At 37.5% G+C, this 25,688-nt stretch overlaps 1 protein-coding gene across 2 annotated transcripts in view; it reads left to right on the forward strand.

Annotated features, from left to right (window-relative positions):
* Positions 1 to 600: 600 nt before the first annotated feature.
* The window catches only part of CNTNAP4 (contactin associated protein family member 4), a 305,669-nt gene continuing 280,581 nt past the window's right edge, over positions 601 to 25,688 (forward strand). For both annotated transcript variants that reach the window (XM_074953126.1, XM_074953125.1), the window contains exon 1: positions 601 to 1,011. In XM_074953126.1, the coding sequence (XP_074809227.1) occupies positions 915 to 1,011 (97 nt within the window). In that variant the 5' untranslated portion in view covers positions 601 to 914. The remainder of the gene's footprint in view (positions 1,012 to 25,688) is intronic.

The raw sequence follows: 25,688 nt of genomic DNA on the forward strand, positions 1-25,688 counted from the left end.
TTTTATACTCCTCTAACAAACCTTTGGACAGTTTAAAGAACACTGCAGTCCCAAGTTAATATCTTGTGTGCTAAATAACCACCCAAAGTATTTATTTTAACCCTCAAAATAAGCAATAGCATGCAGGAAAGGCTGACACAATCTTAATGAAGTGACATACATCTTATTGAAGATCCTTCATTTATGGGTTAATGGTCAGTTCAAGTAGTACTCATAATGCAATTCTTGAGGCATTATTTTCTGATGGATACTAGGTTATTAGTTCCTACATTTACTTCACAAGCAAAGGTGAAATGCACTTTTGCCTCTACTCTTTGAGTTCGTACTACAAATGCTTGAGAAACATAATATATTCTCTCCAAAATGCGGTACTTCTAAATGCTTTACCAACTGAAAGTTTTTTAGATACGGTGTATGAAGGAAGAGGAAAAGCAGGATGTGCAACAAATACATACGCTCCACATACTTAAAAATCACTATAAAGAATGGGGCACAGTGAGAGCCCAGTAAAGACTCTGTCCCGGTGCACATGTGCAATATATTCTATCATGTTGTCTGGCTTTCAATAGAGACTCTTATTTCCTACCTATCACCACAAGGGGTGTCCAGGACACATGTGAATGTGTAGCTTCTGTAAGCAAGCTGTACAGGGTAGTCTTGCAGTTTAGCCCTGAGTGATTCTGTGAAATTGGAGGAGAGATTCTTGCTGCTGCTCTTAAGGGATTGCTGTTGTTAGGGGAGGAAAAAAAGCAGATTTGGAGGTGTGTATGCATGTGTGAGCAGTTGCAGAGTGCATTTCACTGGGGAGTCTGACTACTGAGAAGCACTGAAAGGAGAGAGAGAGGAGGAAGCAAGAATAGGACTGAAGTGCAGAGCAGCTGTTTCCTAATACTCTAGTTCTTTTGGGTGCCTCAATGAATGTGAACATGGATTCTGTCACTGAAATCTTCTTCAAGCTGCTGTTTCTGTTATCTGTTCATAACTGGAACACAATAGTGGCAGGAAATAAATGTAAGTATTACAAATGATTTAAAACTCAGACCAGACTGTTTTGAAAACTTCTGGGCTATTTTATTTGGCTTTGGAATAAATCTTGTTCTTGAAATAAATGCTTAATGCTTCTGAAAACATGACCACAAATAGCTAGCCTGAAAATGTTTCCTTGGCTGAGAAATGTCATTTTTTAAGTTCTAAAATCCGTCCTATATATTTATTTATACAAATCTATATACAAAATTCTATTGAGAAGTTCCAGTATAATCTGAAATTAATATTTTACCAAGGAATTGCATGTTCCATCCCCATTTTAATTTTTGTTTCCTGTTGAGAAGTGCTGCATTTTACAGGGAATTGTGTCTTACATTGAAATTACTGGAAGACTTCTACTGTATGCTGCATCAGCTTGGCTTTTAGCAATTTATAATTTGGAAGGCTGGTATCTGCATCTCCTGAAACAAGCTCCTGAAATAAATCTGATGTATAATAGTGTGCAGTTCGTGAGTAAAGCAAATGTAACAAAGAAAAAATGTTGAGGACAAGATCTGCACTGACTGCATAGAGAATAGTGTTCATATATGACTAAGGAAGAGGGCACCATCAGTAGCAGCAGAAAGTTGTGGGTTTGTTTTGTTTGTTTTGTTTTTTTTAAATGAGCAAACCATAGTTAGCCAATAGGGTGGTATTGCAATATAGAGACAGTGATCACAATGTGTAAGAGAACCTGTCCTCTAGAAGGCAGATTTGAGGTAAATGTGACTTAGCACTGGGATCTTTTGGTTTCAGTGTTGAATCAAGTCTGACCATTTTCACCCTAAATGAATTTATCAGACACTAATTTCTAAGCATTTCACCTGTTCAGTAATTGTTCTGAGTTCCTTTGGTTGTACTTGTACTCAGTGGACCATAAGGATTTTTATTTTTGATACATCTGTTTGCCAGAACCTGGGAATGAGTGACAGCAGGGGATGGATGACTTGATGATTACCTGTTCTGTTCATTCTCTCTGGGACACCTGGCACTGGCCACTGTTGGAAGATCAGATACTGGGCTAGATGGACCTTTGGTCTCACCCAGTAGGGCCATTCTTATCTATCAGAATAGTTGCCTAAATGTCAGATGCTTAAAATGAGCAGCCTGTTTTGTTTTGGGTTTTTAATCCAGTTAAGGGGCTGGCTGTGCAGCGTATGAATGGGGTAGGCTGAAACAGTGACTGCATTTTAAGAATGTGAATGTTGGTGCTACTGGGAGAACATTCAGGAATAACTTTACAGCACTGTAGGAGGGAACAGCTCTGTGCAAACATCTAAGCCATGACAAGGAAGTTAGAAGTGCTGTGTGCTATGTGTATTGAAGAGTTTTCCTCTGGACAGCTTGTAAACTAAACATGCTACCATGAGCCTGATGACATTGCAGCACCAAAATGATCTTGTGCTTTCATTCAGTAATCATATCTCATTTGATACTCAAGTGCATAGAGTAGCCCTAAACATGAATAATAAGCTCCTTTGGTAAAATACTCTGCTGCAATCCAGTCTAAGCTTTAATTCTCTATCATTCTGCATCATATGGTTTATGAATACATTCATTTTCACAAAATCATAATTGAAGCACACATTAATAGCATTTGGCAGTATGCACAAGACTAAATCAGATCAGAAAGGCATATTGTAAAATAGGACTTCCAGAATACAACAAAACAGTAAAGCACTAGAGGTCACTCTTACAATTTAAGAAACAAGGCTTGGGGGGCGGGGGGGAATCAAGCTTTTCCCAGTATAGAATTATGAAGGGTCAAATAAATCAGGTGTGAACCACATTTATTGCTTTTTCTCTAATACTTCTCAGAGAGAAGTCAAGCTAAGTTTATGTTGGTAAATGAATGGCTATGTTAATACACTTATTTTTTCCTATTGAAAGTGATTTGCCTATATTACTTAGTAGTCAAAACACCCTTTCTAAGTAAGAAAATAAGTTTACTCCCCATTTTACAAATGGTTAAACTGATGCTTGGAGAAGAGAAATAACTTGCTTAAATTCATTGAGAAAACCAGTGTCAGAGCCAGGAATAAAATCTGGGAGATTTTTATCTCCACTAGGTTGTACCTCTCCCTCATTTCTCACAAGAACACAAAACATAATCCTGAAAAGGCACTTATTTCACATGGATAATTGTTTTTAAAGGCGCAGTGTACATCTGAGGTGGCGGACTATGTATTTAACAAAAAATGTAAGTTGTTTGTTTTCAAATGTCCTGGGAGTGTTGTGTCCCGTCCCCCAATTACTGCAAAACTATGCAGCAGTAGTTCTACTCTCCCTTTAACATACTTCACTTTCTTCATTAGAAGTTAACCACATGCTGAAATCCCTTTCAGAACATGACTGTCCTATATGAATTAATGAATTCAAATAACTCAGAATAAACAGCTGTCACAATCAGATTCTTCATTTGAATTTTCTTTGTTTTTAATATGATAAAGCACGGTTATTCTTAGAGAAAATGGGATGACATTTTCATTCTTCTACTAAATCCACTGTTCGGGTTTTTTTCTGGTGTTCCTTTAATGCCATATACTGAAGATCATACTTCAGTTTTTACTTTATCCTTACTCAAACTTCCATTAAAATAAATAGAAAAACACCTGAGTAAGGAGATCTGGATTTCACCACAAAGTGTACATTCACAAATCTGAATTGCTTGTTGTATAAGCAACTTTTTCTGAGTTTGATCATGGTCTAGATTGTGAATACCCCTTTTTGACACACACTGATATGTTCTGAAGTTTTTCTTCTATCCATATTGTTCTGAGATATTCCTTCACTGCTTAAGGACATTTTAAAGTACGCCATATCTGAAACTGAAAAACCGTATCATTTTGAAATTGAAACATGACATTTCTCTGGGTATATGTCCTTTCCTGAAGGATGACACACTAAACAGTTTAGCACAGTAAGATAATGGTTTTCACTGGGAACTCATACATTTTAAGTTCTGTACCAATAATGCTTCAGTTAAAGGTTTAGAAAGTAGTTACCTCTTCCCGAAGAATTAAAACTCCAATAGCATTTGAAAGGGAATTGACCTATACAGCCATAAATCAGAAACCATGAAAAGTCATATAGAAGTTTTAAAGTAAGGATCAAGGCAAGTACTCTTGTAAAGTTTTGTTCGTGGGGCCAGCAAACATTTTTATTTTATTTGAAGCTGGCTCCACAGCCATAAATCAGTCAGTTGGTAAATTAGCTCCTGGATGCTTGCCTGAAACTTGGTCATGAAACTCTGATAGGTACAGCACTTCCTTTGAAATTCTCTGAAAATGAAGTGTTGCATGAAACATAATTAAATCTCACACACATTTCAACTCAACTGTGACCAAAACTATTAAGGATGATTTGGGGAATGAATGGAAATACTGCCAACAAATTAAAGAATTCTCACATAAAATCTCTTCTCTGTATACAGGTGAAGACAGAAAGCATGTACTTCTGCTTCTAATGTCTTCCATATCTAGAAGAGTGTTTATTTTCCTTCTAGGTATACCCCTGAACTCAAACATTCATTGTTATATGATAATGACTATACTTTATGTAAGTCAGTCAACTGGTCTTTGTTTTGGAACTTCTTGTTAACATTACAGTACAGAACCTCTCTTTTGCTATTAGAGAGTAGTATCTTAATCATATTGAGTCTTTCATAGTAGAGTATTCAGTGGATTTGGAAAGGAAAAGAAAAAAAAAACCTAAAAATGAAATAACTGTATAAGCAGAATACAGTGGATTACATGTAACGTATACTATCAACTGGTGTCACACGTTAGGGACTGTTGTATATTTTCCTTTTAAAGTAGTTTTTCTGTTTGCCTGTCAGGTGTACTGAGTTCACCAGTAACTTGTGCAAATATTAATGATACTACAGCTTCCAAACTCTCAAGTATTATACTTTTTCTCTTTCAGTTTATAGATGAATATCCATTTATGGGTGGAGAGAGAGATTCATAAATTAACTGCATCTCGTAAAATAATCATAACTATGGATCCAGTAAGAGTGCCTCCTTAAGACATGTATATACCTGTTTATGTGTAGCATAACGATAGAATGTAAGGAGTGGTGATATTCATCTGATAAATTTCACTTATGTATCTTTTGACAAGCTCACCTGTAGTCTGCCTAATCATCATCAACAGTAGGACTAGTTCTAACATTCAAAACCGAAGAGCAACTTCTAATAGCACCAATGGGGAAAAAAGGAAAAACAAAAACAAAAAATCCCCACCACCACATTGCTGGAGAAATGTTTCCTTCTTTCAAAAGTAAATTTTTCCCCAAAACTGACCATTGGTATTCTATCAGAAGTATGTTAAAGGTGCCATATCTCACAGAAATGAGAGCTTTGTTCTATGTGAAAGTTAGGAATTCTCTCCTCCCCTCACATTCCCAATCACCACCCTTTTCTATTAGTATTAATATTTAGTTGTGGGTGTTTTTTTTTTATGGTAGCACCCATTATTATGTGCTAGGTACTTTCCAAACACTCTAAAAGGACTATTCCTGGTTCAAAAAGATGATTATCTAAATATATCTTTTTAATCTTTCCAGCGGGACACAACTTTAATTCATATTTCAGATGTTATCAGACAACTTTTTCTGTATGAAACAGCTATCTTAGGCTATTTTAGAGGTTTCTGAAGTTCATAAATTATAATTTTGCTCTCCCTGAGACAAGCCTTCACTTTTAATTCATGTTGTTAAGGAATCCTGGTTTTACAGGTGGAAGGATACCAAAAATAGTACTAATAGCATTGTTTAAAACTCTGATGTATGTAAAATACTTTTTTTTCTGTAAAACATGCCCCATTCTGTATGCTTGTGATGGTGTGATGTGGTATAAAACATGCATTTGCACCTTCTTCGACATGGTATGCATAACTAATTTGTGGTTTTGACACTAGTGAGTAATGCATCAATCCCAAATTGATGGTGATAATATCTTCATACCTCCACATGCCATCATGTACTGTCACTAATTTACTCAGACACAACACAAGACTCCTTTTCCCCCTGAATGGAATGAATGTGAGACACAGTATTGAGAGAGAGAGGGTTTTTTTTTTTTTTAATTTTAATAGTGCACTTGGGGCATAACCTAAATAAGCTAATGGGAAATTTTGGATAGGAATGGTTTATAGTATGGGTGGGGGGTGCACACACGCACACAAATAGAATGCTCAAGGTCTAATATCTTGTATGCAGTGTAGTTGTAGCCGTGTCAGTCTCAAGATATTAGAGAGACAAAGTGGGTAAGGTACTATTTTTTACTGGGCCAACTTCTGTTTGGTGAGAGAGACAAGCTTTCGAGTCACATAGAGTTCTTCTGTGTAGCTTGAAAGCTTGTCTCTCTCATCAACAGAAGTTGCTCCAATAAAAGATATTACCTTATCCACCTTGTCTCTCTAATATCTTTTAGAAAGACACTCAGTGGCCTTATCCTGATCATATTGACACCTTACATTTATGGCAATAAGAGCAGGATTGGGCTCCAAACCCTGTTTTTCAGAGTGAATTCTCTTCATGGTTCATTAGAAACTACTACTCTGCTTACAATGAGCAGAGTAGTGTGAACTGGCAGATAAAAAATGATACCGCTTATGTTCCAGTTAATGAGTATTTTCAATGCAATAATTTGAAAAGTGATTGAAGCCTGGAAACTTTTGACATTTTTAAATAGATTTAAATTAGTAACTACAAAATTATTATTTAAAGACCATACCTTTTTAATAGACCAGTGCTGAAAAGTACCTCTAAGGCTTTAAATCACAAAGGAAAGAAAAACAATATAGAAGGAGGTCTATCCAGCTGGGTAGCGGGTCTAGTTACTTTTTTATTAAGGATATCTTATTACTTGATAGTGTTCAAGAATAAGATATTGCTTGTTCCTAACTGGTAAAGTGCCTGTTTGTTTCTATAACAGTGTTTGTGCAATTAGTATATTTACATGTGTGATCTTGAGGGAAAATTGGATCAGAAACAGCATGTTGGAATATTTGAATTTATGCAGTTAACCAGTAACTTATATCTTGCACTTTTAGATGTTTGAATCAGTCCACAATTAAATACCAACGAGAAAAGATTTAAAGGAATAATAGATTTTTAAAGTGTAATTTTATAGGGGGGAAACTATTTCAGCACGAGTCCTTTCTCCACAAGGATATTATTCAATAATATTAAAAAAAAATCACCTGTTGTATGAAACTGTTGAAATGTACTCGACTTTATTCCTTGGCTGTGGCTGAATTTAATGGGTTGACCTGTTCAAAGTTACTGCAAAAATACAGTTTTTAGGAGAAATCTGTGAAACCTCACAACAGACTCTGGGTTGTGCAATATGAAGTACATGGTATTGCTCAGATGCTGAGTAACTGAACAAAACACCAAACTAGCAGATTACATGGAACAGCTTAATATGAGAACAAGTCTGTAGGACAACGCTTTGGGCAAAAAGAAGACATCCAGGTGATATTTTACATTGATAAACATAATGTAGGTAGATTGTATTCCATGTTGGGAGCCTAATGCATCTGAGTTAACTCACCTGCAGTATAATTTCTATGTGTCAGTCTCCTGTGGTTTGATTAAATGTGATCAGTATGTGTAATCTGTAATTACTGTAGGAGACAAAAAACTCAGCAACTACACATGTTCTTTTCACAGTAGCATATATTGAAGTAAAACTAATTATAATACAAAAAGATTTTTGTTACACTGCCAGAAATTTTCCTTTAGCACTAATTAAATAGAAGTGTTAAGAGTGTACGTTGTAATCTTTCCAGTTTCTCACTGTGCATCACTAATTATCTAGTATGCCTTATTTTTAAGGTATGTGGTGGCCTCTATTGGTTTCTGTGTAGACACAAAGTGTCCATATAAATCATGGCTTCAATAACTGGCCTATCTATGCCATGTCCTATTGATCAGCTTGTAAACAAGTGGGGGTGCATAGGAGCTGAAGGACACCAAAAAATAGTCATCTATCCTACTTGTTCCCCTGTGCTGTGTTTGGACACAGATGCACACCTTGCCCTCTTCTGAGTGCAAGAACTATTCAGGCTAGTGCAGATGCTGGCCCAAGACACACCAGAGGGAACGAAGCAGGGAGTGGGTAATGGCATAGTTGTGAGAGCCACTGAGTGGGAAGAATGGAACACTGGGTGAAATCCTGGCTTCGCTGAAATCAATGGCAAACTCACTGATTTCAGTGGGACCACTATTTCTGATGCACAGTTCCTTCTGGAACTCATGCTAGGGTGCTGCCTTTCTGCATCACTCCCTATTATAGGCTGTGATTTAAAGGCACGATTTAACCCAAAGCCTGCTAGAATTTAATGTTGTCTTTGTGCTGATGGCTTTTTTTAATAGCAGAAAGCAAGTTGTGTAAAAAGGGGTGTGAATGGTCACTAATATACTACAGCCTCCACATTCCCCTCTGTTTCAGTGATAAAGCAGAAAAGATTCTCAGTGCCATTATAGATCTTTATACAGTCTGAAAGACCTGACATTCTGTAAGCCAGTAAACCGTATGTCTCACTATAACTCTTTTCACTGATCAATGGAGGGATTCCTAGCTACTGTACAGAGGAAATCAAAATCTCTAGTTGGGAAAGCATTTTGTAATCATGCCAAGAGGAACTGATTGTTTTCTTTAAAGAAACATTCACACATTTCCGTAACTAAGAAATATTGTTAAAAAGTGAAAAGCTTTTTATACCAGATCCTGAAGTCCTTACTCAGGCACAACTCTCATGGAGATCAATGGGATTTTTGCCTAACTAAAAATTGAATAAGGGCCTCCAGACATACTAGCAAGCAGTGATATTCTAGACGCTTTGGGTGTAACTGAGCTATTCATCACCTGTCTATATGAAAGTGTGATGGGTAACTGCTTTTTCATCCTGCCTTGTTCAGAGGATTCAGATACGGAGCTAGGTTGCTGATATGAATTACCCACTTATCCAAATTGAATAAAGAGAAACTGGGGGACGGGAGGAGACTGTTGGAATAACTTTAGGTTGTTCCCTTGCTTATGAAATCACTCTCTTGAGATATGTGGAACCAGAAAAGCTGCCAGTGGGTCTGTGAGATGATGGGTAGAATTTTTAAAAGCTTCTAAGTGGTGCTGAGCCCAAGACTCCTATTCAGAGCCCCATTTTCAAAAGTCACGTAAGCACTAAGGAGCCAAGTCCCACTGACTTTTCATGAGACTTAAGGGGCCAGCCCAAGACACTGGAATGACCTCTCACAGGATCTAAGGACTATCACAACCTCACCATCTTGCACTCCAAGTGCAAAGAGCATTTCTTTGACCTTGCCTTCTCTAACATAAACACATAGCAATGGGTGTGTGTGTGTTTATTTCTTAATGTTTTTTACTCTATCATTCATGGGATTTCAAACTCAGATCTTTATTGTACAGTGATGCTCACTAGAGAGGACAGAAGGAACTTGAAAATGAAGTCATATATGTTTGAAGGACAGGACTCTACTTAATATAGGCAAAATGGGCTAAGCTAAAGACAACTCAATTAAATTAAAAAAATGCTTTTTTGGAGTGAAAAGGTAAACATGAGCAAATGAGTCAGACATTTCCATGTATCTGTTCAAACTAGCTACAGTCTGCCCAGAAAAGGGCTTCATGCCATAGATGTTAATTCCATGAGCCTATTTTTTAGTACTGTTCATTCCTGATCTAGTGACAAGCTGCTATGTAGAGTGATGCCATCTCTGCTGTCCCTCTCCTTTCTCCCAGAGTTAGGTACTGTTCATCTTTTTCACTTTTAGGTAGAGTCTTTTTCATATATATGTATGTATGTATGTATGTATGTATGTATGTATGTATGTATAAATAACTGGAGAAAATATTCCTTGCACTCTTTCATCCTTTAGAAACTGTAGTAGAAAGTGTGTCTGTTTTAGTCTCCTGTGTATTACTCTCTGCAGAATCACTACTGTCTGGGATTGGACTGTGCTTTTTCTCTCCCAGTTTCCAATTCTTCATGTTATAGATTCTGTTTGAGAGTCTTTTTTTTTTTTTTTAACATTTCTTGGAAATGAGGTATTCTACCACTGTGATAATACTCTGCAGGGATCTACAACAGTATAGCTAAACACAGATTGGAAAACCTTAATTTAGAATTTCCTGCTTTGATTTTCACCTATAGTGGAATGTATACGTTTGTGTGTCATATATTTGGTGAGAGAATGAAATTCTTTCAGTGGATGCATTTCTAAAATATTGCCCCAGGTGCTGAAAATGTATGTTGAGTTGCATATACTATACTAAGCTTCAATGTTCATCAGTGCCTGTTTGAGCATTATGATTAAAAGATCTATTATCAGTATATTGTTAGAATGGCAGATCATGATGACTCAGTATATATAGGGAATGCTGAACATCTGTGTTTGTTTATATGAAAGACTGGAATGATTCCATGGTGTCATAAATATTCCAGGAAACGGTTAACCAATAGATTATTTTTAAAAATGAGAGATTTATGACTTTCACACCTGTGCTCTTATGTGTCTTATAACATGTTATGGTCTCTTGTGTCTGTACTTATAACATATTGTTTATCCGCATGATAGAAATAAACGTTGAGATCCCAAATCTGCGGTTGGGTAAATATGCTTTGCTCCAGGTCCCTGACACAAAGCAAACTTGATCGGTAGCAGATCTGGCCTCTAGAGGATTCCGGTGTAATGGAGATACTGTAGTGGCTCCTACCTCACTGCCCTTTCCAGCTGCTAGCATCAGGGAGTGGGTGTCCCTCTGCCTTGGTGATCCCAGCTACTAGAACTATACTTAAGGCCATGAGCAGCCCTGAACAGAAATGGGGAAGACAAAGGCAAGCCTACAGATCCATTCACCCTCTTCTACGGCCGGCAGATCAGATCGGGTGTAAAGGGAAGCACATGTTGCACCTTTTCAAAGCATAGTCCTATAAGATGGTGAACGTTTCTTGTATTAGAGTAACAGCCGTGTTAGTCTGTATTCGCAAAAAGAAAAGGAGTACTTGTGGCACCTTAGAGACTAACCAATTTATTTGAGCATAAGCTTTCGAAAGCTTATGCTCAAATAAATTGGTTAGTCTCTAAGGTTTCTTGTATTGAGTCTCTTCAGCAAACATGCGGGATGGTTAAAGGTTCTCAAGCTCTTAGAGCAGGTGCTCAGCGTGTTTCCCAACTTCAGCTTTAAAAAAATGGCTTATACTCTTCAGCAAGCTGCTAGTGAAAGCACATGAAAACCAGTATCTGAATCTCCATCTACTTCATCCTGAAATCTGTATTTCTTCCAGTCTGAGAATGTCAGTTTCTCCTGATTCTGATTCAAATAAAAAAAACAAATCGGACTCCATTGCACAGGTAAAAGAGAACATAGGTAAGGAGGTGGAAATGTGCTTTTCCTTGAGATATGAACAAAAACTTAATTTTCAAAAACTTAACCTTAGACTCAGAAGAAAATTAGTCAAGAAATCAAAATGCCCTTTAAAACAATGGGCCTGATTCATCTCTCTGTGTCACCAGTTTTAGACTGTGTAATCTTATTGATATCATTTGGGATACTCCTGATTTATATCCACATATGAGAAGAATCTCCAGCAAATTGACATTGATATGGATAGTGTTGCTCATGCTGATATCAGTTATGAAAGTGGACCTGTGCAATATGAGGAACATAATGCAAGCACTAGTGGTTTGAATGCTGGGAGGGAGGGATGAAGATGATGATAAAATAGGGTTTTTCTGTGTCCATCTTCTGTGATTCAAAGATGATGGTGGAATGCACCAAAAAAGCTGTACTTCCTGATTCTACTTCCCCAGCATATTCTTCATCACCAGAATACACACTGTTTCACTCCTCAGTGTTTAATACTAATATTTGTTACTGTTCTGAATTGAATTAACTGAGCTGCACACTGTAGAGTTTTTGCACAGTGCCCAGATTATGCACTGTCATATTGCAAAATATTTGAAGTATCCTCTTATATTCAGTTTTCTTCTCATCTGTCTTTCACCATTACACTAGGAACCATCTGTCCCAGATCTGGTTGAGCTCCTCCAGGTCAGACACCTGTCAGACTGCTGTGGGGATCCAACTGCTGCATCTGGTGCTTAATTTGTAATGAAAGAGGTGCTGGGGCTCATCCAATTTTTTTTTTTTTTTTTTACTTTCCTAACTGATGCGGCAAGCCAAAGCGTGCTAGGGTTATAAACTGCCAAGCCTAGAGGTGCCAGGCTCACCCGTGGCAAGCCCTGGCACAAATTAAGCACTGGCTGAATCCCACATATCCTTAGCTTGTTGGGGCTTCACAGAGTTTAGGCATTGTCCCTGGCTTTTGGCCAGGTAGGTATGCACTCTGGATGTACACCTTGTGTCTGACATCCCTCTTGGCAGTGGGGACCCTCCAGTCAATTTCCTAGGCCCTGGAACTTCTGCCAGCTCTGTCAAGCCTCCCCAACAGCTCTTGTGTGTTTACCACAATCCCACAAATATTTTAACCTTCTGTTTTACAGTTTATCTCATTACATTACACCATCGTACACCAGTTGTCAATCACTGAGGTGAAAACCCTCTGTAGGAAATGCCCTTCTCATCACTGAGCACCACATATTCTTCACTGTTATGTGGTGCATCTTAAAAAGAGAGGCTACATACAAAAGTTACTGTTTTGGACCCTCCTTTAAGGACAGACACCTACTGCCTGAAATGCTGATATGCATGAGGAGGTCTTTTTGAATCCACTTCAGTCACTTTAAGAAAGTTCCCAAGAATGTTGCTTTCCTTTCAGTAACTCATTCAGAAGGAATTCCATGTCCTACATGACTGAGCATATCATTTATCAAAAAGTAGCAGTCACTGAATGTGTCATGTAAGAGATGGTTAGAGTGTGGTCTTCTTCTGCCCAATTGACCATGCAGGAATACTTCTAGCAGATTTTTGAAGAGTTCATTATCGCCCTCAGTAGTTCAATATTGAAAATATAGCATTAATTAAAGTGTTCCCACTTATTCAAATATTCAGGGGGGGATCTAAATGAGGGGAAATCTAGACATTAGTCAGGCATCCCTTGTATCAGAGATGGATGATGATTATTTCAGTTCTAATTTCCCCTCCCCTACACAGGGTCAGTGATTTCTTAATGTTAATATATTAACTTTTAAGAATATTTTAGCTCTTAATATAAAATGTTCTCCTCAGAGCTTTGGATAAAAATAGGAAATGTGCATAGCAGCATTAGGCTTGATCAAACTTGGATCAATGTGTTTGCTTAGAAATAACATTTAAATATACAGATAATTCATTTCAAATAATGTATTAACATTTTTGTCTCTCTTGAGTGTTTTTTGGTATTGGTTTTGCTGCTTAGAAATGTGTGGTTTTTTTTTTTTTTTTTAATCAATGTCTTATGATGCCAAGGGAAAAAAAATGTACATGATTAATCAAAAGCAAGTTTTGAAGAACCACTGCTCTGACTTACTGAGGCAGTATATTTTATAACCCTTCCCCCTACTCTTCCAATATAAATCACAAGCCCAAATGCCAGACTGTAATTTTCCTGTAGCAGCAATGTTTTCCTAGCATGTTCTCCAACGGTTGGAATTTTCTCTGGCTCAGACATATGGTTTGGATGCTGATGAACTGCCTTGGCTATTGTGCTCTGTGTGGTGGTTCTGATCCTAAAAAATCTGGAGTTTTCCACCCATTGTACTGAATACTTGTAGAAAGATTCTTCCATAGTAGTTATTCACTTGGGATTTCTGTGATTATTTGAATGTATTTAAGTATGAGTGCTGACAAATTTTAAGAAGTGACCAATGGTTAACTTAAAATACATTAAGAGTCAATTTTTAAAAGTGACTTCAACCTGCTGGCCTATTTTGCAGGCACCATCTTTTATACAGATAAATAGACTAAAATGCAAAGGGTGTTTAGGCATGTAACTGTCATTTGCAGCTGCAGTGTTGCCAAATCTCATGATTTTATCATGAGTCTTACGATAATTTGGTGTTTTCCTTAAAGCCCTCGTTTTCAAATGATTGCTTGAGAATCTCAGCTTTCATTTTAAAAAAGTAAGCTTCTAGCCCATTTGGTTGTGGAGGAAAGCCAGAAAACATTAAATCAATACACCCTAAAGGCTCAGTAATGAGGGGGCAAATAAAAAGAACTCAATTCATTGGATTAAAAAAAATCTGATTTTAAAACTGGCCTCAATGTTTCGGAGTCTGACCCATACATTTTGAACACCCAGGGGTTGGCAGGACTGCACATGCAAATTATAGTGAACCCCAGATGATTTTGCATGCTAAATTAGAAGCCAGAATTTAAAAATTTGGTCTGAGGTATGTTTGTGAATAATCAGCATATAGCCTTGTTTAAAAACAAAACTCCTAGATTTGCCGTGGTTTTAAGTACTATATTCATGTTCTCAGATCCACACTGCAGTTCCGCTATCTATCTATCCCATGCTCAGTATGTACATGGAACTTCCATCAAGGTCAATGAATAGTTGTGCACAATGATTGAGCAGGATATATAACAGAGCTGCAGTGAGGATAAGAGATCTCTAGTGTGGATCACACAGCGTAAGTTTCCTCCATTTTGACTATGCCTAAATTGATAAGATACATCGCTGCCTTGTTTTTTAGTAAGCTGTTTAGAGATGAGCAAAGAAAAAGGCTACAGATGCAGTAAGCTTTGCTTTACAGTTCCCCAAATCAACAGCTTTTTGTCCTTTATCCACAGTAACAAAATGTACAACTGGGGTATCCTAAGAAGGGTCAGTAATATACAGAGATATAGGCAGATTGTTTACATTTTGAGAACAATCAGAGCTGTTTTACCTACTTCTACACTGGCAAACAACATAATGAGATACAATTTTTGTTAGCTTTAAAAAATGCTTAATTCTCATCTCATCTCATTCCTTGCCACCCTAATGTGGTACTATTGAACACAGCCATTCCTCTTCATAACTCAGGAGTTTCAGCTTCTGAAAATGTGAATTCATTTCAGCAGAGTGTGCACAGGCATGACAAAAGGACATTAGGAAGAAGTCTGTTATTTTTAACAGTTCTAGTGGGACTAGCATGCCTTCTAAGTTGGTTCGTGAATTTCATTTACACTGTCCAGAAGGTGCCCAGATGGAGAAGCTTCCTGATCATTCTGCAAGTTTTGTGAATGAAGCATGTTATAAAGCACACTAGCACTGCTAGATTTGTGTTTAGAAACCGTTGCTTACAGGTGTAGCATGGCACCAACAAAGTTGTGGAAAGAACTACAGTTGAACATGGCTGGTATTATGATTCATGGGATCATAAGTTACTGATAAGCAACTACCTGGTTTTCCAGTACAGGCTTTCTGCTTCTAGTATTGTGTACCAACAGATATGTTGGTTTATATTCTGCTGTTTATGGTTAGTAATGATTAGGGCCCTACCAAATTCACGGCCATGAAAAACCTGTTAAAGACTGCAAAATCTTGTCTCCCTCCCCCACCTCCCTGTGAAATCTGGTCTTGTGTGTGCTTTTACCCTATAGTATGAGGGAGATCAGCGTTTCTCATATTGGGGGTCCTGACGCAAAAGGGAGTTGCAGGGGGTTGAAAGGTTATTTTAGGGGGTTGTGGTATTGCCACCCTTACTTCTGCACTGCCTTCAGAGCTGGGTTGCTGGAGAGCAGTGGCTTCTGGACAGGTGCCCCGTTCTGAAGGTGGCACCCCACCAGCAGTAGCGCAGAAGTAAGGGTGGAATACCATACCATGCCATCATTCGTTCTGCACTGCTCCTGGCCGTGGCTCTGCCTTCAGAGCTGGGCTCCCAGCCAGCAGCTGTCACTCTCCAGCTGCACAGCCCTGAAGGCAGCGTCGCCGCCAGCAGCAGTGCAGAAGTAAGGGAAGCAGTACTGCAATCCACCTACAATAACCTTGCGACCCCCGCACAACTCCTTTTTGGGTCAGGACCCCTACAGTTACCACTCTGTGAAATTTCAGATTTAAATAGCTGAAATCATGAAATTGATGATTTTTAAAATCCTATGACTAGTGTGAAATTGACCAAAATGGACCGTAGGTAGCTTCTGGGCTGCTCCTAGTTGTGCCAGCAGGATAGGTTCCATACACCATATCCCTTCTCTCCCCCCAGGATGGCCCCCTACTCTGAAGCACACTTGAGCAAACAGAGGAATTCTTTGTTGGGCATTTGCAGCCAGATTATGGCCCTATTGTATGTACCACATAAAAGATTACTCCTTAAAACCATTGATTTTGGTGACATGTTGCTATTTAAATTGTCCATTTTGTTCCTTTTGACACTCCAGTATCCCACGCAACAAATCACTAAAACAAATTGTTGTTTCCCTGCAATGGTCCTGAAGCAGTTGAAAAATGAGTTTGCTGACCTGATAGCAAAAATATGTGATCTCTTATTGAATTTCAGTTTGACGGGTGGGTGGATGGGTAACAAATATAGTATATCTTCAGAAAAGGCAAAAGTGCTGATCCCAGGAATTAGACTACTGAGCCTCAGTTTAACGCTGGATAATTTGTTGAAACAAAAATGCAATATAGTTTTGTATAAATACTTAAGCTGATTTGTCCCTATCGTATCATATCTTCTGTAATGGAAAGCTGTGCTTCTCTTGTCTACTAGAATTCCTTTTGAGTGAGTTAACAACATAGTATAAAGTAGAATCAGTAACAGAAAGCAGAATTGGTGGTGTTCCAAATTGGAGTGAGTGTGTGTAGGGAAATCTAAGAAGACAATGTAGAATGGAATTGCCTCCCTCCACATCAATGCATGGTGCGTTTTTGGGTGTGGGACTGAGGAAGGCTGGGGCATGATCAATGAATGAATATTACATTAGCTAGTCACAGAGGAAGGGGACACAACATTCATGAAAGGTAATACAAACCTGAGTAGTATCCTGAGGAATAAGATTGTCATCCCCAACCTCAACTAATCACTCCTGCTCACAGCCTGCATATAGAAAGCAGTGAAAAGTCATACAGATTCTTCCCCTCTAGTTTTATTATTTTATTGACATATTGATAAGAGAGATGATAATTTGGCTAAGGATGTTAGAGCTGAGTGGGTTTGGCTGCATAATTACACAGGCAAATGTCTCCCACTGTCCAATCCTTCTTATGGAAATACAGTTATAACACTGCAGGGTTACTTTTGCTGTGCAAGTAAATTGCAAAATAAATTATGTCTCAAAGGCACTATTAATTTTCTAAAACTATTTAGTGATGTGATGCATGATGATGATTCATGTTGGACTGCACAGCTAGGTAGTATTATAACTGTGTGACAATATGTAAGTAATGTAGAAAAATCTTTTAAGGGTCTTTCCTATTTTTTCTGTATACCTTTTGATACATCATATCAACCTGATGAAATGTTGTACACAGATACCAAAACAAACAATTATACATATTTGTTGTCTATAAGCAAATTTACTTCCATGCATATTGTTCTTTTCTACCTATAGAGGTATAGAGGAGGATCTGGTCCATGTAAGCACAGTGTACTTGAATTATGTCTATCCCCTTTAAGTACAAATGACACATTTTGATTTTATAGGTGTTATAATATGCCTTTAAAATAAGGTTTATTTCAACTTTGCAGATCCTGTGAGATGTCAAGATCATGCAGGTTTTATTGAAACCATATTTTGAGAGAGACTATAAAACACTTTATAGTTTAAGGCTAAAATTATATATATGAGAAAGCAAAGAAAATCCATATTTAATAAACTTTTTTACTTTAAAGAGAAACGGGGTTGCTGTTACAATAAGTGAAATATCTTAACAAACATAACCACAATGTACATGTTAAAAATTATTGGTCAGTGAATAGTGTGGTTTTTATAAAATCAATGTGCTCAGAGTTCTTAAATTACCTCATGAAATAAGTGATGTTTTATAAATATTTAATGTTTGCTTTTGAAATGTACCAATTGTTTCTGGAAATTCCTCTGATGTATAATGAATTGTATTATGGTAGAGTAGTCCTATTTCATATTGTGGTCTCTCTTGATTCACTCTGATTTTTATATAAATTTCGTATCCATCTTTGTGAAAGCTAGATAAATAAGTAACAGTCCTGCTGTGAATCAATAGGTGCTTTGAATTTAGTAAAACTAGTGCATCAAAACTAGGACACTCATCCCACAAAACAACGTAGAGCCCTGCAGTGTTCGAGACTCCCCTTGTCACTGAGTTCCTGAGTAGAGTTTTTGGTTGAACGTGATTGCTTTTTTGTTATGTCTTATATTGTGTAAAAAGTGTTCACTTAAGCTAATTCAGCTTTGAACCATTAATTTTTCATACGAAATTTTATCAGGTTTCAAACTCTGAAAGCTAAAACTTGTATATGTAAAAAAGTAACAAGCTGTAGTTAGGTTATTCATATACATGTATATTTATTTATTGGGAATCCTGGGAAAACACTACTTTAGGTTGAAGCAATTTAATTTTGCATTTTTCCCAATATAATTTTTTAAAAAATTATTAAATTTTCCATCATTGTATCAGTAAAGGCATATAATTTTGAACATGAGTTAAATGGAATGATTGTTTTATGAGCATTACTTTGGCTCATTCCCAATTTTTAGGTACGGTTATGTAAATTTTAACAACTTTTAGCTAACATTTACAACAAACAAGAATACAAATTCTGTCATTTAATAGTGCTGGGATGAAATTTAATAGTGGAAAGTGCAAAGTCATGTATTTAGGGAATAACAAGATTTTTTCTATAGGCTGGGGACTTACCAGTTGGAAGTGACAGAGAAGGAGAAAGAGCTGGGTGTACTGGTTGATCACAGTATGATGATGAGCTGCAAATGTGATGCAGCAGTGAAAAAGGCTAATGCAGTCCTAGCATGCAATAGGCGAAGTATTTTCAGTAGAGACCGGGAAGTGTTGTTACCATTATACAAGGCACTGATGAGACCTCATCTGGAATACTGTGTGCAATTTTTGTTTCCCATGTTTAAGAAAGACTAATTCAAACTGGAACAGGCGCAGAGAAGGGCTGCTATGATGATCTGAGGAATGGAAAACTTACTTCATGAGAGGAGACTCAAAGAACTTGGCTTGTATAGTCTTAACATAAGCAGGCTGAGGGGAGATATGATTGCTCTCTTTAAATACATCAGTGGGATAACTTAAATAACTCCTTCCCCGCCCTGGTGTTTAAGTTGCAGTGTTGATACAAGAACAAATGGATATAAACTGGTCATCCACAAGTATAGGATTCAAAGTCGCCAAAGGTTTCTAACCATCAGAGGAGTGAAGTTCTGGAACAGCCTTCCAAGGGACAAAAATCCTAACTGGCTTCAAGACTGAGCTTGATAAGTTTATGGAAGGGATGGTATGATGAAACTGCCTAATATGGCATGTAGCTGATCTGTGACTGCTAGCAGTAAATGTCTCCAATGAAGGGTGATGGGACACTAGGTGGGAAGGGCTCTGAGTTACTACAGAGAATTCTTTTCCAGGTATCTGGTTGGGGTGGGGTGTCTTGTCCACACACTCAGGGTGTAACTGATTACCATAAATGGGGTCTGGAAGGATTTTTCCCCTGGGACAGATTGGTTGAGGCCCTGGGGGATTTTTGTCTCCCTCTGCAGCATTGGCACCAGTCTCTTGCCGGCTTAAGCTAGTGTAAATGGTGGACTTTCTGTAACTTGAAGTCTTTAAACCATGATTTGAGGACTTCAGTAACTCAGCCAGAGGTTAGGGGTCTATCATAGTGAGTGGGTGAGATTCTGTGGCCTGCAATTTGCAGGAGATCAGACTAGATGATCACTTCTGACCTTAAAGTCTCTGAGTCTATAGTACCTAACTAAATGAAACTAGAAAAAAATTATCAATGAATAAAATTAAAACTTGAGCAATATTTAACATTAAGTTCCAGAAAGTAACACTATCCTGACATATGTTCCCCTATCATTGGTTTTATAATGTGATACTGAAGACAAGTAGGCCTGTTTCTTAAGTTAAAATAAAAGTTGTAAAGTTTAAAAAAAAATGGAAAAAAACCTAAACATTTAAAAATTGCTTTTAAAAAAAAGTTACACCATTTGAATTGAATTTGACTGGACCCCCTGCTAGCAGTTTTTAGATTTTTTGTTGTTGTTGTTGAAAACACATTTTCCAATGTGTGTGTTTATTTGAAAAATGCATAAACTCTGAAGAATTAATTTGTACGGATACGTGTTCAGCAAAGGAAACTAAGCACGTAACTGCCATAAGCACTACTGGGGGATGAAGAGTTACCATATCACAGGAGCCAACTTTTCATTTATTTTATTTTTTCCTGGCAGGTACTCTGTGAATCCTTTCCCCAAATGCTAGGGATCTTAGGACCCTTCAAATGAAGAATATTAAACTTATTTACAGGCAGCCAAAACTACAGCATTTTGTGCAAGATCTCAGTCCTGACACAGCCTTTCTCCAATCATGGATTTTTCCCACTAATATTTATGGCACCATTAGCGCATTCAATTAGCCCTCTCTCTCTCTCTCTCTCTCTCTCTCTCTCTCAGATCATACCATATACCATTCTTTAATTCTTACCTTCTTGAGTCTCCATTATTATAGTACATCATTTTTATTGCTCTATTTCTTATCATAACAAACATCCCTCTTGGTAAGACTATGAATAACCATAGAAGCGCACAGGTTCTGACACTGAGACTTGTTTTCTATCCCGTCAAATGAGAACTCTTTCCAAAGGGTGAAATTCTCCCTCACAAAAGGCCATCTAAACTGTTTAAACCCCCCTTTGAAAAGGGAGGAGACAGAACATAAATGAATTGGTGTTCCATTGCGGGGTGAGGGAGGCGGAATGGTGACTTGCTGCTGGGTCTAATAGTTGATGTGAATGGGACTGGTAACAGGGATCTGGAATGGGAACTACTGGATCTGTGCTTATGTCCATCTAGGATCCCAAATACAGGGTGTGGAACAACCAGTCCCCACTGCCTGTGAAATCGGCCATATAAAACCAATGATTCAGGCTTTGTTTCTAATGCCTAGGAAGTAAAAAGTTGTTACTGAGGGACAAATTCTGTCCTCATTTACATCTCTGAATATCTTAGGGATGTACATGCAGTTCAGTTTTTGTTACATGACAGTCACATGTTGTTTCTCTGTCAGACGCCTTTTTCTACAATTGTACGTAGATACCACTTGTTAGCATTGTATAGTGTTCTGTACTACTCCATGCCAGAATCTACTGAAGACAACTGACTAAATATTGCTCTCAATTACACTGGATAAGCTATCGTTGCAGTATTGAGATTAATGGGGCTGCATCCATGTAATTGAGAGAAGAACTTCACCTCATAAGTCTATTGTGCTGAATAATTGGCATGTGGACTATAGGAGCTCATGGGCTGATATTGGAAAACAGCCATTCCAACTCAGCTGACAGGTTGGCTGAAATTTACAAGTGTTCTAACAGCTCAGATGGAGGCTGCCAGATGCTGCTTCCATTCAATTTCCTATGAAAACTCATGTTGGACATGCAAAAAATAACTACTTTAAAATAATCACCTGACATGAATGAATAAATAATGGATGAAGACAGCATGGGCTATAATGGAGTTCAGGTGGTAGTCTTGAATTCATTCATAAATTAAATACTTTTAGTATTGAGCTGATCAGTCATCTCCTCTGCGATCAGCTTTTTACTATTTTTTTCATTTCTTTTTTCAATATTGTTAAAATCTGTAACCTTTTAGGGCCAAACTCTGCTTACCTCACACAAGTAATCCCAGTGAAGTCACTGGGCTACTTTTTTTTACATAAATCATCTCTAGGGCTGGCTGGGTAATTTTTGATTTTGCCAAATCAAATTGTTTTTCATCAAAAAAGAAATATTTAATTTTGGTTCAGATTGACCTAAATCTAAATTTCAGTTCAAATGAACCAAAACATTTCATTTGGAGTCAGGTCTACATCAAACTATATCATTCTAAAGTGCCACTGTGCCCCCGAGAGCTGTAGTTTGGTGTGTTGTGAGCCTCCATTCTCTTCTACATGCTGGGTTCTTTGACTGGAGTACATCTATGATGCACTGCCATTTCTCCTCTGACTGAGTTGCATGGTGCTTCGTGGGAAACACATGACAGTGTTGCATCATGGGAGGGGTAGTGCAACCGGGGAGCCTGGCCCTCTGGCAAGAATGAAAGCAGGAGGCACCTCTGCGCAATAAGCAGATGCAGCTTAATGTCAAACTGCCTAGAAATGAAGTGTTTCTACATCTCCAAATTGAATTTGTTCCAAACTTTTTGTTCCATAAAAACTTTCAATATTAACTTTTCTTCTGAATTTGGGACAAAACATATCAAAATATCCAAAGGGATGGAAATTCTCATTTGCACCATCTTTAATCATCTCATTAATATCTATGAGTAGTCCTGCTTAAAAATATACAAAATGATATAGGTCAGTGAAACTAAAGTGTGTAAACTCAACAGGATTTGGACTGATATATGATAAAGATAATCAAATATTGCAATAGTAATGTTTGAGTAGTAACTTAATATATTTTACTTAAGTGTCATTCTGTGTACTAATGATATTGACCAGAAAGATCCTCCTCTTATTTATTTTATGTTGATAGTAAGAATATTTATTTCTAACAACAGTAATTACATCATGGAACAATATGATTGTTCAGAATTTCCCTGGACACCCTCATAAAGTTTTTTGGTTATGTATTACTAGAGATGAATGTTCAGGACCCCTTTGACCTCCCAATTTTGTTACCATTTAGTGGAGTTTATTCTTGTCCATTCTTTAGTAATGCCTGCTGGATTATGGGGACCCATTAGACAGATAGGGAGATGAGCATATGAGGCAGGAAGATTTTTTTTTATCTGAGCTCTGGATTCCCATTGAGCAGTTTTTCAGTTTCATATTAGACAACCAATTCTTGCCTTTTGTCCTTGCTGAGCCAGTGCATCTAATCAATCAGGACTCAGATGCACAAAAAGGCTACATATATTTTTAGCCCTGATAGGAATATAATTAAGAGGGATTTAGTTATAAAAATATGCCTCTGGTAAAATGTCAGTTGAGTTATTAAATATTTATGAATATATATTACATTTTATAAAATGTATCTTCTCTAGATACATGAACTGCTTAAAAACCCAATTAATGAAAACCAAAATTGACACTATCAGACAGAGCTTCTAGCTCTGATGATGATGAAGATGAATTTCCAACATGAAGGAGGTGTAAACAGATATGTCTACCTGAGTCTGCAGATATCCTGAACTAATGTCTAGAGTTATGATCTCCTCCTCCCCCATTCATCTTCTGAGGTGGGGGGGGGTGTTAATTTTACAACCTAGGGATGCCATTTCAAAAGTCTGTGTTAACTATTTCATTGCTGATAATTTTATCTCAGTACAAACCTCCCACGAATATCTAGAGGGGATCTACTCTGGAGTCGGGGTAATACATAATCCTAAGAATGGAATTTTTCACACACTTTTTGTAAATTGAGTTTGACAATTTTGGTGTATACAGTCATAAAAATTAGAGGTGGAAATTGCCAAATTGTTATACAGTCTTTCTGCCAATGCATAATTCTTGTCTTTCTGTATTTTATGTAATTTGTACTAAAGACTTTTGGTTTTGACACTAAGAACTAGATAATACTCTCTACTCCTCCCTCACTCTTGAAAAAGTTTTGAGAGAAAAGAACTGAGCATCTTAAAAATCTCTTTCTGTTACTCTGTAGTAATCCCTCTGTGCAACTTCTGTGTGTTTGGGCCTCTTTGGAGCGTCTGAGTTGTGAGTCTAGGCAAGTGCCCTCACCCTCCAATCATTCATCACACCTTCAAGGATTGCCATGCATAAATTAATGCTGATCCTCTCCTCATTCTCCCTCTTTGCACACGTGTGTTGTCGGACTCATGGGAAGAGGAATGTGGAGACTAATCACACGATGTCCCACTTTTCCATACAAGTTCCAGGAGCTAAAGGATTTCTTATGGGTCTCTTGGAATATCTGGAGGTTTGTAAGGCCACTCCCTCTCTCCATTTCACAAAAGGGACAAACCATACCCCCGAAGCAATGATTCAGGAGAGAGCCTGATCAGTCTTTACCTTCATCTAGACACCTCAAAATATGGATTTGAGAAGGGTGAGCAGGGATTAGCTAGGAAGGAAATTGGGGACACCTGGTCTTCTGACTACACTATATTCTGAGCCTGTACCTTGGCTCTGATTCATCTCAATTAGAAAAGAGAGCTTGATTTTTCAGGAATGTTAAGCCATAGGTAATTTCAGTAGAGGTCAATGGGCGCTGTGGGTAAGCTCTGAAGTACACAGATGATTGTTGAAAAGTATTGACCCACAGGTTGACTGTAATAGAAATCACGTACCTGGAAAACGTGTTAAAGTGGAAGTGGCAGCAATTATACTAATTATGAAGGATTAAAACAAACCCTGTCCCTTTGTAGACACACATTGCTCCAGCTGTGTGTGCCAAATTAGACTGGTGTATGTAAAACAATTTTAAAGTGACATATCTTAACTCACACATTAGTGCAGAACACGAACTGTGTGAATACATATGGAGTGGGAGGATCACTGGGTGAAAGCATGAAATGAAAGGAAGATGACCCACTGAACAGATTTTTAGCATCAATTAACTACATTCTTTGTGTTTCCTTCACATTGTTCTCAGTGAAGCAAATGTATGACAGATCATTAGAAACACTATTTTATTTGACAAGCACTTATTCCACCAAGGTTTCTCTACCACTTCTTGGATTTCATTATTTGGAACAAACATGTTCGATGACAGAAGCTTTATCTCAGAATTTCACCCATATTCTGCATGAAAAGGATTTGAAACAAAGGCTTGTCCACATATTATTGTGAACAGAATATTTTGTTGTTAATAATGCAATTGCCTTCATTGTAGAGTATATTGCGGTGGATTAAATAAATTGAAAATTATTACTTTATCAATTTCCGATGCAAGCTTGTTAGCAGTTTACATTAACTTTCCTCTTTCCATTGCCATTCTTAGGTCAAATGAAAATGTTCTTTCTGGGTTTCAATATATTTGATTTTAATCTGATAGCATAATTATTTCCACTTTGGATGGTTTCATAGGGAAGAACAAAGCATGAAACCCTCTTTATTCAAATAAATGTGATATTTAGAAGATAGATTCTGCCTAATCTTACATCCTGTATAACCTCATTGAAGTCACTAAGACCTGATTCTCATTTACAGTTGAGGCCCTTTTACCCTGCTCTAGCACCATAAAGGGGCCTTGAAGTGGGAGTAAATTACATTTGCACCCACTTAAAGAATCTTTTACATAGAGTGGTGTAAAGGGGCCCTAGGCAAATGAGAATTCAGTTCACAGGGTATAAATCAGTGGAAAACGTGATCCTAAAAATGTAAAATACATAAAATATGAAGCAGGATTTCTTTTTCCCTTTAGGAAGCAAGACAAGAAATCTTTTCTAGATCAGCCTTTATAGTTCAGTCTTCAGTGTTAGGGAGAATATTTAATGTTTAGATCAAGGTACTGAGGAACAGGACTTCCTGGGTTCTGTTATGGACTCTGCCATGGATTCTTTTGTGTGTGAATCTGG

The sequence above is a fragment of the Natator depressus genome, chromosome 5 (assembly GCF_965152275.1).
Source record: "Natator depressus isolate rNatDep1 chromosome 5, rNatDep2.hap1, whole genome shotgun sequence".
In the NCBI taxonomy this organism is placed as follows: domain Eukaryota; kingdom Metazoa; phylum Chordata; order Testudines; family Cheloniidae; genus Natator; species Natator depressus.